The 13,301-nt window shown below is 32.2% G+C and overlaps 2 protein-coding genes across 2 annotated transcripts; both read left to right on the top strand.

The window, feature by feature from the left end:
• Window positions 1-871: 871 nt before the first annotated feature.
• Window positions 872-5,379, top strand: LOC105792634 (FH protein interacting protein FIP2). Its single transcript, XM_012621294.2, has 11 exons — window positions 872-1,031; window positions 1,366-1,475; window positions 2,255-2,389; window positions 3,031-3,186; window positions 3,328-3,411; window positions 3,510-3,556; window positions 3,636-3,709; window positions 3,815-3,873; window positions 4,483-4,542; window positions 4,754-4,834; window positions 4,968-5,379. The coding sequence occupies exons 1-11, from the start codon at window positions 986-988 to the stop codon at window positions 5,019-5,021; spliced, it is 906 nt and encodes a 301-aa protein (XP_012476748.1). The 5' UTR covers window positions 872-985; the 3' UTR covers window positions 5,022-5,379.
• A 4,288-nt stretch (window positions 5,380-9,667) lies between these two features.
• On the top strand, window positions 9,668-11,502 carry LOC105793724 (protein VAPYRIN). The gene has a single exon (XM_052620315.1). The coding sequence runs from the start codon at window positions 9,778-9,780 to the stop codon at window positions 11,392-11,394; it is 1,617 nt and encodes a 538-aa protein (XP_052476275.1). The 5' UTR covers window positions 9,668-9,777; the 3' UTR covers window positions 11,395-11,502.
• Window positions 11,503-13,301: the final 1,799 nt, after the last annotated feature.

Below are 13,301 nucleotides of genomic sequence, written 5' to 3'. Positions count from 1 at the left end.
ATTGGTTTTGTACTGCATCATTGATGAAAAGATATTTGGGGTGAGGCTAGCATTGTTGTTGTTAACAGAAGTTCATTATTAGTGCAATTTGGTGGTGGCAAAGCTAGAATGCTATTTAAGTGGTTGATCATGGTGGTGCTTCTTTTATAGTTTTTTGGCATTAGCAGTTTAGTTGTTATTGTTGTGTATACCTCTCATTCACTAAACTTTTTATGATGGTCACAACATAACATATTGTATGATGAGACTTGAAACTTCATCTATCCCAATACTCAAAATCAATACCAACTTGTTTAATATAAATATAAGAGGTTGACCGAACCTAACATCTATCAATTTAGTCTTGGGGATTGATTTTGTACATCACCATTGATGAAAAGGCATTGGGGTGGGGATCTCTAGCATTGTTGCTGTTAACCGGGGTTCATTGTCGGTGCAGTTTGGTGGTGGCAGAGCTAGGATACTATTATAAGTGGTTGATCATGGTGGTGTTTCTTTAGTAATTTTTTGGCGATGCAAGTTTAATTATCATTGTTGTATATATCTCTTTTTTACCAAACTTGTTATAACCATCACACCATAATATTTATGTATGACAGAGACTTGAACATGAACACTCAAACTCTCAAAACTTCAACCATCCCAATACTCAAAATCAAAGTCAAACTTGTTCAATATAAATATTTGAATATAAACCGAACTCAATAACTTAGTTTTATCCCACTAATTGCTATTTCATTTCCAAGCATCGAAAACATAAGTGGACTAATGTCATGCCATATCAGGCCTGTTGCTGCAATAATGGGGTTTGTCAACACGACCCAACCCATCTGCTACCTTTACATTGCCCAGCAAATGAACAGTCGTTTCATTTTTTAAACCGATTCGATCAGCCTTTCTATAAATTTCAAAACCATGTTGCTTTGCTAAAGCTAAACCTCACTCGTTAAACTCTTTTTTGCCTCTTAACCTTCTTCAGTCCCTAATGATGAGACATTCCGATTTGTCTTCCCTTATTCGACTCAACATCGGTAACTCTCTCACGCTTCCTACCATCTCTCTATCTAATTCATTTCAATTCTGTCAGTTAAAGTTAGAATTTTTGTTTCATGGATTCATTATGTAAGAGAAACCCATTTTTTCTATTGGATTTTTAACTCGGATATTGACCTAATTCAAACACTTTGATTGATTTTGCTGAATTGGGTGTTTCACTAACCTTGTTGTTTTCCTGTTTGGTTGCTGAGAAAACTGACCTAAGTTATGTATGCATATGTGAACTTGCTGCTTTTCCTTTCTGAGTGTCACTTTTTGTTGACATTAAAAGTTAATTCCTTTTATTTAACAAAAATAATTTGTGGGCAGGTGGGAAGAAATTTTGTACTACTATTGATACATTGACCTGTCGTGAGCCTGATTCCATGTTGGCTGCTATGTTTAGTGGTCGACATACAGTATGTCAGGATGCTGAGAAGGTATATATGCATTTTTTTTTCCATGTTTGAATACTTTCCTTTTTTGATGCTATGTATCCTTATGGGTTTAATATTTTGCATTTTCCTTTGTATGCTTAAGTGGTGAATCTTTGGATTTGTTGTAATTCTGGTTCCAAATATGAAGTTTAGAATTTTCTATTTGTTATGGGACAATTTTCCTCGCCTTTAAGAATGTAAGAAGATGTAATTTTAATTTCCTCGCGTTTAAGAATGTAAGAAGATGTAATTTTAATGATGTTTGGCTTTCTTAGTTTGATTTTTGTTTCTTATTATGGGGAGTTAATGATGCAATCCATTTGTTTGGTGCAATGTAGTTTTTCTACTTTCCAAATAAATATTTTTGCTTATGGGAAGGATTTGATTTTCACCTTCATGTTGTTTAGATGAAGGGTTTGTCGATGTTCAATTTATCACAGTTCATATCAGAACTATTACCTTTGAAGTTTATATATCTAGAGCATATGCTTGAAACTCAAATAAACATTGTGATTTTTATCGAAGTCTTGTCATCCTTTTCACTTACCAAAAGGCTTTGACCACAGATGTTGATGCAGTAATTGTAGATTTTGATGGGCTACATCTTAGGTATTATTTCAGGTGATTGTACAACATACAGGTGCTAGATAGCAAAGTTGGTACTGGAGAGTTTTTTGTTTTGATAGAGAAATTAAAATTCATTTCTGATATAATTCATATTGGAGTTCTCGATGTGAAGAAACATTTTTTACAGATAGTCATATTTCTTGATATTCTTGCAGGGATATGTCTTTGTTGATAGGGATGGTAAGCAGTTCCGGCATATTCTAAACTGGTTAAGGGATGGTGTTGTTCCTACATTGACAGATTCTGATTATTCAGAGCTCATACGAGAGGCAGAATATTACCAGTTACTTGTAAGCCATACTCATATTGCTGCTTCTACTATCTACTTCTACTTCTACTTTTGTATGAAATTTCATTACTTTTTCTTGCCAAATTCAAGTCACTTAATGCCATTTCCTAGAAGCTATTTAAGTTACCTGGTCAAGCATTATAGTGCTTTGAGATTCTACAATTTATTTTACTGCCTTTAGGCATGCTCAAGGGATCTGTGGTTTTGGATGTGGGTTGGCCTATGCACTGATTCGATATTACTATTAATTTGTCATTGCTTATTTTGTTATGTTAGTATGTGGATCATAATAAAAAAATGAAAAATGGAAAAGAAAGATATGCTTCACGAGTCGCTTTAATGAACATCATAGCATTATATTCTATGTTCCTTTTCTTTCTAAGTATTAATTTGTTAGTTGCAACATTTTTCAGCAAAGCAAAATACATACACGACAATATATTATATATGGTGCTTGTCTATTCTTGTGATCATTTATCCTTGTTTTCAGGAATGACCATGTGAAACATTACTCATCTGGCTTCTTACCCTTGTTGTTTGCGTCTTCATGTTGTTTAAGGATGATGCTTGTTTCGGACAGAATAGAATGTAACTCCTGTCGACATTTTGTTCCATAATGTTATTTTGTGTATATAATGTCAGGGACTGATAGAAGGAATCAATTCTATTCTTAATAAGAGGAAGGATGATGAAGACTCTTGTGCGGAATTGACACGTACTGATATCATCAAGTGCATACAATCTGAAAGAGTTAGATTTCGAGGAATTGATCTTTCTGGTCTTGATCTCTCTAAGTTGGTAATAGTTTCTGATCCCAAGTTTTCTTGTTAAAATTCTTGGTTTTCTACAGAGCAGAATCCTGTCAGGAAGTGAAACCGACAAATGCTGCTAGATTTTGCACTTCTTTTCATTGTTTTCTTTTATACTTTTATTCTGCAGGATCTTTCATTTGTGGATTTCAGCTTTGCATGTCTTAAAAATGTGTTCTTTTCACGGGCAAATCTTCATTGTGCAAAATTTCGGGTAAGTCCTAATTACATTTAGCCTCACTTGGATTACATTCAAACTTAAGAGTGCACCTGATTGATGGATTACATTTATCATCTCCATTCTTGTTACAGGATGTGGATGCCGAGGGCTCCATCTTTCACAATGCAACTTTGCGTGAGTAAGATACTTGGCTTGTTTCACAGTCTGCATTTTCTTGTGAACTGTGTTCTCAATGGTTTTACTTTTGCCTAGGGAAGGTGTGAATTTACTGGTGCAAATCTTCGTGGGGCTTTACTAGCTGGTGCCAATCTTCAAAGTGCAAATCTTCAAGGTAAATATACCTGCTTTTTACAGTTAGTAAATTTCTTACAAAATGCTACTGCTTGCTGTTATGGTTTGAAATGTTGATATGTCTTCATGAATTCCAATGTTGCAGATGCTTGCTTGATAGGTTGTAGCTTTTGCGGGGCTAATCTCCGGTCTGCACACTTGCAGGTTATCATTAAATTGAATAAAATGTGCAAATACTGCAAGACCTTAGCTTACTATAAATTCGTTAACCTTGTTCAATTTTTTTCTAAGTTTTTTAATATATTTGTCATGTCTAAGTCCAAATCTTTGTCGAACACCAGTGTTGGACACAAGTACTTTAGGGAAAATGAAAAGTCTTGTAACATAGGTTATATTGCGCTGACCCATTATTTTTCTTGAAATACCCATGACACCCATGTTTGACAAATTTTTTCGGATGTGTATGGAGATATGACTTCATGTGCATTCCCAATACATGAAAAGACATGGAAAATTTTGAACATACCTGTATGTAACACTCATTCCAATTCTAAGTAGCATAGAACATAGGGTTGAGCTATAATTGTATCCTTTTTATGCTAATGTGCAGCTGTTAATTCTTATTGAGTAAGAATTACGTAACGTATTTGATTATTGTGAATCTGATCATACAAATGAGCTCGGTTCGAGCGAAACTATTAATTCATTAATGTCAAAGAATAGAAGAATTTCTGTAATTTTTTTTTCTTTTACTATGCTTGTCATTTATTTCTCGACTGATTGTGGTTTTCTCGTGGCATATGCTATATTTAGAATGCTGATCTTACTGATGCCAACTTAGAGGGAGCTAATCTTGAAGGAGCCAATCTGAAGGTAAAAGAACGGAAATTACCGGGATTTAGTTAATGCATGTACTTATAATTCGATATGCCGGTTCTTTCATTATTCATTAACTTATCCTGCTAACTTGATCAAGCTTGATAATTGATATGAGAACTCAAATGATGGTTGTGACCTTACGTTCTTTTATTTCTTCTCCAACTCCAGTTCTATTGACAATCTGTTGTGAGTACATGTTTCTCAGGGTGCAAAATTAAGTAATGCCAACCTGAAGAGTGCGAACCTCCAAAGGGCTTATTTACGACATGTTAATCTTCGTGATACGGTAAGTAAATCAGTTCTACAGTACACAAATTTTTGTACCAACGAAAGTATTTTTCACATATGCTATACACTTCCAGACATCATTCTGGAATTCATTATGTAAGTTTTGTTTGCATTTTGTCTCTTTTCATCAGCATTTGGAAGGTGCTAAGCTTGATGGTGCCAACTTGCTTGGAGCAATCAGGTGATACATACATATATATATGATGGGGTTATGAAATGTTTATGAAACTTCACTTGGAAGGCAATAAAGATGGTGGGGGTGAAGATGCAAATGGTTTCCTGAGTTGACTCGTTCATAACAGTAAGATATATGTCATTGGAAATTTTTATTTTTATTTTATGTTTTTGGGGGTTGCAAATTTAAGATCATAAAAAAATAGGCAAGATCCAGGAAAAGTATTGAAAGACAAATACATTGGTGGGTTGCACATTTTATGGTTTTTCATTATTAACATGTTTGATAAAAAAAGAAAGAAAAAAAGAGAGATATACAATGGAACTTTGTAATTATTATTTTAATTTATTTATTTGATTTCTATTTAACCATGGTTTACTTGTAACTTCATATTATCTAACAAGTATGATAAAATATATCCTGTCTTGTGGTTTCTATTTAACCATGGTTTAGTTGCATGCTATTTAACCATGATTTATTTAGCTACCCCTTGATAAAGAGTTGACAAAATGTAAGATTACTACAGCTGATATTCATTATTATTGACTAGTTACCTGGTTGGATTCGGGCTGGGTTATACACGGTTTGCACTTTAAATTCACGTGTAAGGCACTTACACCCATTTATGAGATCACACGATGTAGGTTTGTATGTCATCATATAGGCAAATACACATCGTATAAATAAGTGTTAAATCTAAATACATATTGTATATATGGAACCTTATAGCTATAAATAGTAATCATATTTTATTAAATTGATTGCATAGAATTTGTTTTTTTCTTAAATACACAATGCGATTTTTTTATACATAAGTTTGTCATGCAAGAAAAAACATATATAAATGTTCCTTTTACTTAATCATTCATTAATCACATAGTTAATGTTAACAATTATTTTGACTAACGAAAATAGGAAAACAAATAATATTCTGAGCTATATAGGAGATAAAAAATAGGAAAACAAATAATATTCTGAGCTATATAGGAGATAAAATATATATTAGGTTTAGCAATAAGAACTTAATTTGTTATTGTTTAAGGAAAAAAATCAATTTTTTTTAATTCGTGAAAGCAATATTTTTTTATTAAAGAAAATCAAACATGTGTTTATCCATAATATTTTTATGCTAAAATATGCTATTTTGTTATGGTTTAAAAGGAAATTTGACCAAATATATATAAAGTACATATAGATTTTTCTTACTACGTCATTCATCCAATTATGTTTTATATATATTGGAATGTAAAATTGTAGAATAAATATCTTATTTTTGTTGTATTTCGTATGGCATTTCATGAGTATTAAAAGCTGAAGATACTTAAATATAATATAATATAATTTAATGTCCATTCAACGTTTTTTGCAATATATATATGTTTGATTGTACTTAAAAAACCAAACATTGTAGACATCGAAGAATATAAACCATGGATTAATTTGTAATATTTGTTGTAATTTTCAAGTTTCTTAAAATACATTAAAATATAAAAACCCATTTTATATTAATATTAATTTTATAGTTGAATATAAATAAAAGACGGAATGGGATGGATTTGATGAGAATTTTCAAAGTTCCCAATTGCATTCATTGTTCACAAGAATGTTGTTTGCATGCAAAGACAAAGCAATTGGACGCCGATGGGTCTTTGCATATAGATTGTACTAGCATTGTATACCGGAATTGGACGGCGATGGGTCCCGATTGAAAGCCAAATTTTATTTTTTATTTTCGTAATTACATCTAAAAAGAGACTTGCTCCCTCAAATTCAAACAGATTTCATGGATCAAACTAGATACGGCCGGAATTAGTTGAATGACAATGTGATGAACTTCTTACAAAGACAAATGCAATATTATAATATTATAAATATAATTAAATGCAATTAATAGGTACTCTTCTATTACTTTGCAGATAGCATCAAATATATGAACCCAAGAGAGTTGCAATTTATAGCTTAATATTTGCTCCCTTAAATCTTTATAATTATTTATTTAACAACCAAACATTCACAAAAGTATTTAAATAAGGATTTTTTTTTACGTATTTCAATTTTGTTTATAGTAAAACTTAGATGAATGTTGATGTGTTTAAAATAAAAAAACATGATAGTCGAATCGAATATTACTTTAGCTCTTATTTGATCATTTTGAAAAGTTTGAGCATTTTTATGAAAGTTTTAGCTCAATTGGCGTAGTTGCTATGCAACAACGAGAACATGAGTTTGAGTGCATTTAAACATGCTTTCCTTTCGATTTAAAATTTGGGGAGGGATTTTGGGTAGAAATACGCATTGTATTGAATAATAATAATGATGATGATGTTTGGCCCTTACATGACTATTTTGAAATATTTAAGCCAAATACAATCCTTAAAATGAAATAAAATGGAAATGAACGATAGATTAGACCACAAGGTGATAATTCGCAAGCTAACGTATACTAACGAACGACAAACAATCAATAAGTACGAGTGAGCAATACAAGACACATGAATACCCTGATTTCATATCACATATTATACAAATGTTAATAACCATAAAAAATGAATTGAAAGTTAGTCAAAGAAACACCACATAAGATAAAAGAATAGCATAAAAGATACCACATTTGATATCATCAATGCATAAAATTATAAATAATATATAAAAGGACTTGAAACAAATGAAATAAATGAAAACTCGAAATGTATAAAAAGAATTGAAAAGAAACAATATACATATGCATTTTAGATCGAATGTTGCATAAGAAGAAGTAATTTACAAGATAATACATATTGGTTTAATTAAATAGATAATATATATGAAATGAAAGATTTAATATAAACAATAATGTATATGATAATGTATAAAATAAAAATAATAATATAGTATAACCTTTAAGTAATAACACATAATAATTTTAGAATAATAATGCACAATAACTTTGCAAAACTATGAATACATGATATATGATGAACCTAAAAGTAACGCATGATAGATTAAAAATAATAATATGTAGTAAATTTAAAACATAGTACATAATAATGTCATAAGATAAATCTTACCTATAATAACTTTAAAGTAATATGAGGTATAAATATTAAAAATAATATTAGATTTAATAATAATGGGATAACGAATATTTAAAAAAAATAAAAACAAACAACTTAACAAGGGTTGAATTTGAACTGAAAGCAGATTTAGAGGTAACAAATGGAAATGAATCAAAATGTGGGGGCTGAAACGTGATACGCGAATAATAGGGGGACTAAAAGGGAAATATTCCCGTCCCTCAAAACGCGGCACTTCACGCGAGGCTAAAATGATGTCAAAATAAAATTTCAGGGCCAAAATCAGGAATAATATAAACTTAATTGCCAATCCCTGAAAGCCCGAGGGACTAAGGCTGCAAAAAACCCAGTGGACCCAAAACACGCGGATCTGATAGCGGTCGGGTCGGGTCATGCGGGTACAGGCCTTGCACGACGTCGTCTTGAGGCCACTGCCATAGGCTTCAAACGACGTCGTTTCTTAGCGAACAAAAATACCCTAATCAGCAGGGTTTTCCCACTTTTCACACAAGATCAGAGGCCTAAGCAGCCTTTCCCTCCGCCGCAAGAGCAACCCCTCTCCAACTTCGATGCCGACGAAGTGAGCGAGGTCCGGCGGCGCTTCGTGAAGGTAAAACTCCTCGTCCTCTCTCTTCTGTTTTTATTTCATACATGCATACAATAATGCTTAAAAACTAATACTAAAAGAATACAAAATACATGAAAGGAAGCCTTTTAACTTATTATTAAAGACATTTGGAAGGTTTCACAAATTAAAAGTAACTTTGGAAACATACTCCCTATGATGGTTCCTTCTGTCTAATATAATTTAAAATGATGCTTAAAAGCATACTTTATTCTAACAATGCTAGCTTGTTCCTTGTAATTAATTGTATGGAAATGTTAATTAATGTTTAGTGGCTCTAAATAATCCAAATCAAATTATGATTCTTTTAGGAAAAAAAATCATCTTGGACCTATTGAAAATATTTACCAAAGGAGGCCAAATTGTGTTATTAGTTTCGTGTTATGTATAAGTTTTGGATTCAAGACTTATATTTTTGAATTTGGAATTTCAATTTTAATCTAAATGTAGTAGTTAAAACTTAAATCCATTAGACCAAATTCTGCAATCAGTTATGTATTATGCATAAGTTGCGATTTAGTTCCTATATTTTTAAAATTTGAATTTTTAATCTTGATCAAACGTTAGTTGTTAAGTATATTAACTAAAATGACATAGTTTGTTGTTTTGTGCTAATATGCTTGTTATATAAGATTTTGGAAATAATAGAATTGAACCTAATGAATTTACAGGTTATTTATTTGGGATTAAAATTTTAAATTTCAAAAAGTACACGGACTAACTATGCAACTTATGTATAATAGAAGGACTTAATAGTAAATTTTACCTTATAGCTGAACTGAAAATGACATGCCGGAGCTTTAACTTATAGGAATTACTTCCCATTGTTTTTAACACCGCCATTTGGCAATCTCTCGTTTAAACCCGGTCCTGTCTTTTCACTCTCCTTTTAAATACTAGGACACACCTTTCTTCTTCACTTCACTTTTTTTTTCTCCATTTTTCTCTTACTTTCATTTGGTTTATGATCTTTGGGTCTTGATTTTCTCTAAAAACCCACCAAGAAAAACTGATTTAATTTGATTTCCATGTATCAAAATTGAACGAGGAAAGAACAGTTTAATCTACCTTAGCTTGCAAGCGAAGATATGGATAGGCTTATTTCTTTAGAGCCATCTAACCTTGTTGTTATCCGGGTTGAACCAGGCCAGAAATGTTCCGGCCAGCTCACGCTTCGCAACGTTATGTACACGATGCCGGTCGCATTTCGGTTCCAACCGAGGAATAAGGACCGGTACACGGTGAAGCCGCTAACGGGAATTGTAGCACCACTCGGGACGGTAACTGTGGAGATTGTGTATCATCTCCCTCCCGGTTCGTTTCTTCCAGATTCGTTCCCTTGCAGTGATGATTCTTTCCTCTTGCATAGCATGGTGGTTCCGGGAGCTACGATCAAGGGTTCGATGTCGAGTTTCGATGCCGTTCCGAATGATTGGTTTACGACGAAGAAGAAACAAGTGTTTGTTGATAGTGGTATCAAGATCATGTTTGTTGGTTCACCTGTTTTGGCTCAACTTGTTATGGATGGTTCCATGGACGATGAAAGAGAAGTACTGGACCGGAGTGACCCGGCGTGGAATCCAGCCAATTCAGTTGATCAACATGGAGAAACCTTGCTCCATATTGCGATAGCTCAGAGCAGACCTGATATTGTTCAATTACTGCTTGAATTCGAGCCCGATATTGAGCTTCGTAGCCGGTCAGGTTCGACCCCGCTTGAGGCCGCTGCAGGGTGTGGTGAAGAATTGATTGTTGAGCTTTTGTTGGCACATAAGGCTAGCACAAAACGGTCCGAGTCGTCTAGTTGGGGTCCGATTCACCGAGCGGCGGTGGGTGGCCATGTCGAGGTACTCCGACTTCTTTTTCTTAAAGGGGCTAATGTTGATGCCCTTACAAAGGATGGCAACACAACCTTACATCTAGCAGTTGAGGAAAGAAGAAAAGATTGCATCCGTCTACTATTAGCCAATGGCTCGAAACCAGATGTTCGCAATACGAAAGAGGGTGACACACCGTTACATATCGCGGCCGGATTAGGAGACGAGCAAATCGTGAAGTTGTTACTTCAAAAGGGAGCAAACAAAGATATTCGGAACAAAACAGGCAAAACTGCCTATGATGTTGCGGCCGAATACGGTCACGTACGACTTTTTGACGCGCTCAAGCTTGGTGACAGCTTGTGTTTCGCTGCTCGAAAAGGTGAAGTGAGATCCATCCAAAGGCTGATCGAAAACGGTGCGGCAATCAACGGAAGAGATCAACATGGATGGACAACCTTACATAGAGCCTCGTTCAAAGGAAGAATCGATACCGTAAAGACACTGATCGATAAGGGAATTGACATCGACTTAAAAGACGAAGAGGGATACACTGCTTTGCATTGTGCTGTTGAGTCGGGCCATACTGATGTGGTAGAATTGTTGGTAAAGAAAGGAGCAGACGTGGAAGCAAGGACTAAAAAAGGTGTTACCGCCCTGCAAATTGCAGATTCATTACAGTATGCTGGCATTAGCAGGATACTAATCCATGGCGCTGCAACAAAAGATGGTATGCCTCGATCTACTTTGCCAGTTTCGGTACCATTCGGAAATGGAAAATCGGGAAAAGAAATCGAAACAAAGACAGCACCGTTGAAGAGGAGAAACTCAAGGATGAGAGGCTTGCGCGGTAGCTTCGATAGATCATTAGCATTGGCAGTGGTATAGGAATTTTTTTTCTTGCTTCGTCACAAATCTTTGAGAACCTAAATTGATTCTTTTGATTTTCGAGTATAAATAATATATATGTATATATATTTATGGAAAAAAGTTATTCATCAATTGAACATGTTCATTGTAAGTTTACAAATGAAAAATCATAAAGTGTAACAAAATATGTGAATTTTTATGTTTGTATAAAATCACTTTATCTATCAGAATAACAAAATCAGATATTTAAATTCCAGTATTTAGTTTTTTTTTTGGTTTAATTTTATAATTTGAATATTTTAAATTTAATTTAATGGTCAAAGTGTTATAAATATTTTATTATTAGGTGGATGTCCATCAAAATTAAGATTAGTTAATGTGAAAATGTATACTTCTTATGTCTATAATATATATATATATTAAGAAAATACTATTATTAATAAAAATCATGAGCAAAAATAATATAATGACATGACACATAATACAAACGATAAATAAATCACTACAAGTTGATGCATAAATGCTATGTCTACAAAGTAATCTAAAAAAACGAGATGGACAAACTGATAGTAAGTGCAACATTGGAATAATTCAAAAACAAATTAAAAAAATCAACTTAATCAAATTGCTGAAATTCGCATTTAGTTTAGCCATAATCAAATCAACCTAACGATGGATACCAATCAATCAAAAAAAATTGTCAAAAGCCTCAAGAGACCCACCGTATCAATGATGCACAAAAGGTTAAGTTTCAGATGGCCTATCATTCTTTTTATCATCTCGAATCTATCACTATCACTATGATCTATTATGATAAAGTTTTTCAAGAATGGTTCTTAATAGATCTAGACCAAATCATTTGGCAGCATCTTTATATTGACAAAAATGGACAAAACAAAACCATGAAACTATGGACATAATAAAACAACAAAATAGAGTGGATAAAATAAAAATAAAAATAAAATCACATCTACTTTTAAAGAAAATAAAGTGAATAAAATAAAAATCATGAAAATATAAAATAAAATAAAATCATGAAACTGTGCATAAAATAAAACCACAAAATTGTGGACCAAACAACGATAATGTTGTCTTAATATGCATATGCTAGTCACGTATATATTTTGAATCAATTTTTTTCTTCATTTTGAGTCAACTTTTCATTAGAATAATTAATGAAATTAACATAAATTGCTTAATTTATTAACTATATAAGTTGAATGATATAATTTGATAAATAAGTGATTTAAAATTTTAATTTGATTGGTATCGATATTGTTGTTCGTGCAAGAGAATATAATTTCTTACGCTCAAATTTTTTATCATTTTATTTAAAGGTAAAAATGTAATCATATTTAATTATAAGTATTGTATTAAAATGTAAATCCTCAAACTTAAATCTATATAAAGAGAATTACTATATTATAAAAATTGTTAAAAAATAATCATAAATCTATTTTCAACTTAAAATTAATATACACACAATATTTTTATAATAATTATGAGATTTAATTCAAATTAAGCATCACATCTAAAAATCATAATTGTGTTTTTAAATTTATAAAGCTTTCATACTAATTTTATTTTTGCTGAAATTTGGTACACCTACTACTGACTTTTTTAATGAAAATATGCGATTAAAGTAATTTTGTTGTGAAAATAGTTTTTTTGTAAATTTTAAATAAATATTTTAAAATTTTTAATTTATCATTCTTATATATTTTTTAATTTTATTGATATCGAATACAAATAATATTTTTAGTACATACACAAAAGGTATAATAAAAGAACATGATTAAAAAAAGAAGGAAAGAAAATTGGCCATGAAGTTTATTAAGGAAAAGGATTAAAAATCAAGCTTTTGTGGATGACATCATCAAACCATGTGTATAATAATTGGATCCACTTCACCTACCCATCCGACA

Source organism: Gossypium raimondii, chromosome 8 (genome assembly GCF_025698545.1).
Source record: "Gossypium raimondii isolate GPD5lz chromosome 8, ASM2569854v1, whole genome shotgun sequence".
NCBI lineage: Eukaryota > Viridiplantae > Streptophyta > Magnoliopsida > Malvales > Malvaceae > Gossypium > Gossypium raimondii.
The sequence above is the reverse complement of the archived record's forward strand: the minus strand, read 5'-3'. Positions and strand labels throughout refer to the sequence as shown.

What these genes read in the sequence shown, in the direction of transcription:
- LOC105792634 (XM_012621294.2), top strand. Translation starts at nt 986, where the DNA reads ATGATGAGACATTCCGATTTGTCTTCCCTTATTCGACTCAACATCG. An exon ending in GTCTTGATCTCTCTAAGTTG is followed by an intron (nt 3,187 to 3,327) that starts GTAATAGTTTCT and finishes TTTATTCTGCAG; the next exon opens with GATCTTTCATTTGTGGATTT. An exon ending in TTGAAGGAGCCAATCTGAAG is followed by an intron (nt 4,543 to 4,753) that starts GTAAAAGAACGG and finishes CATGTTTCTCAG; the next exon opens with GGTGCAAAATTAAGTAATGC.
- LOC105793724 (XM_052620315.1), top strand. Translation starts at nt 9,778, where the DNA reads ATGGATAGGCTTATTTCTTTAGAGCCATCTAACCTTGTTGTTATCCGG.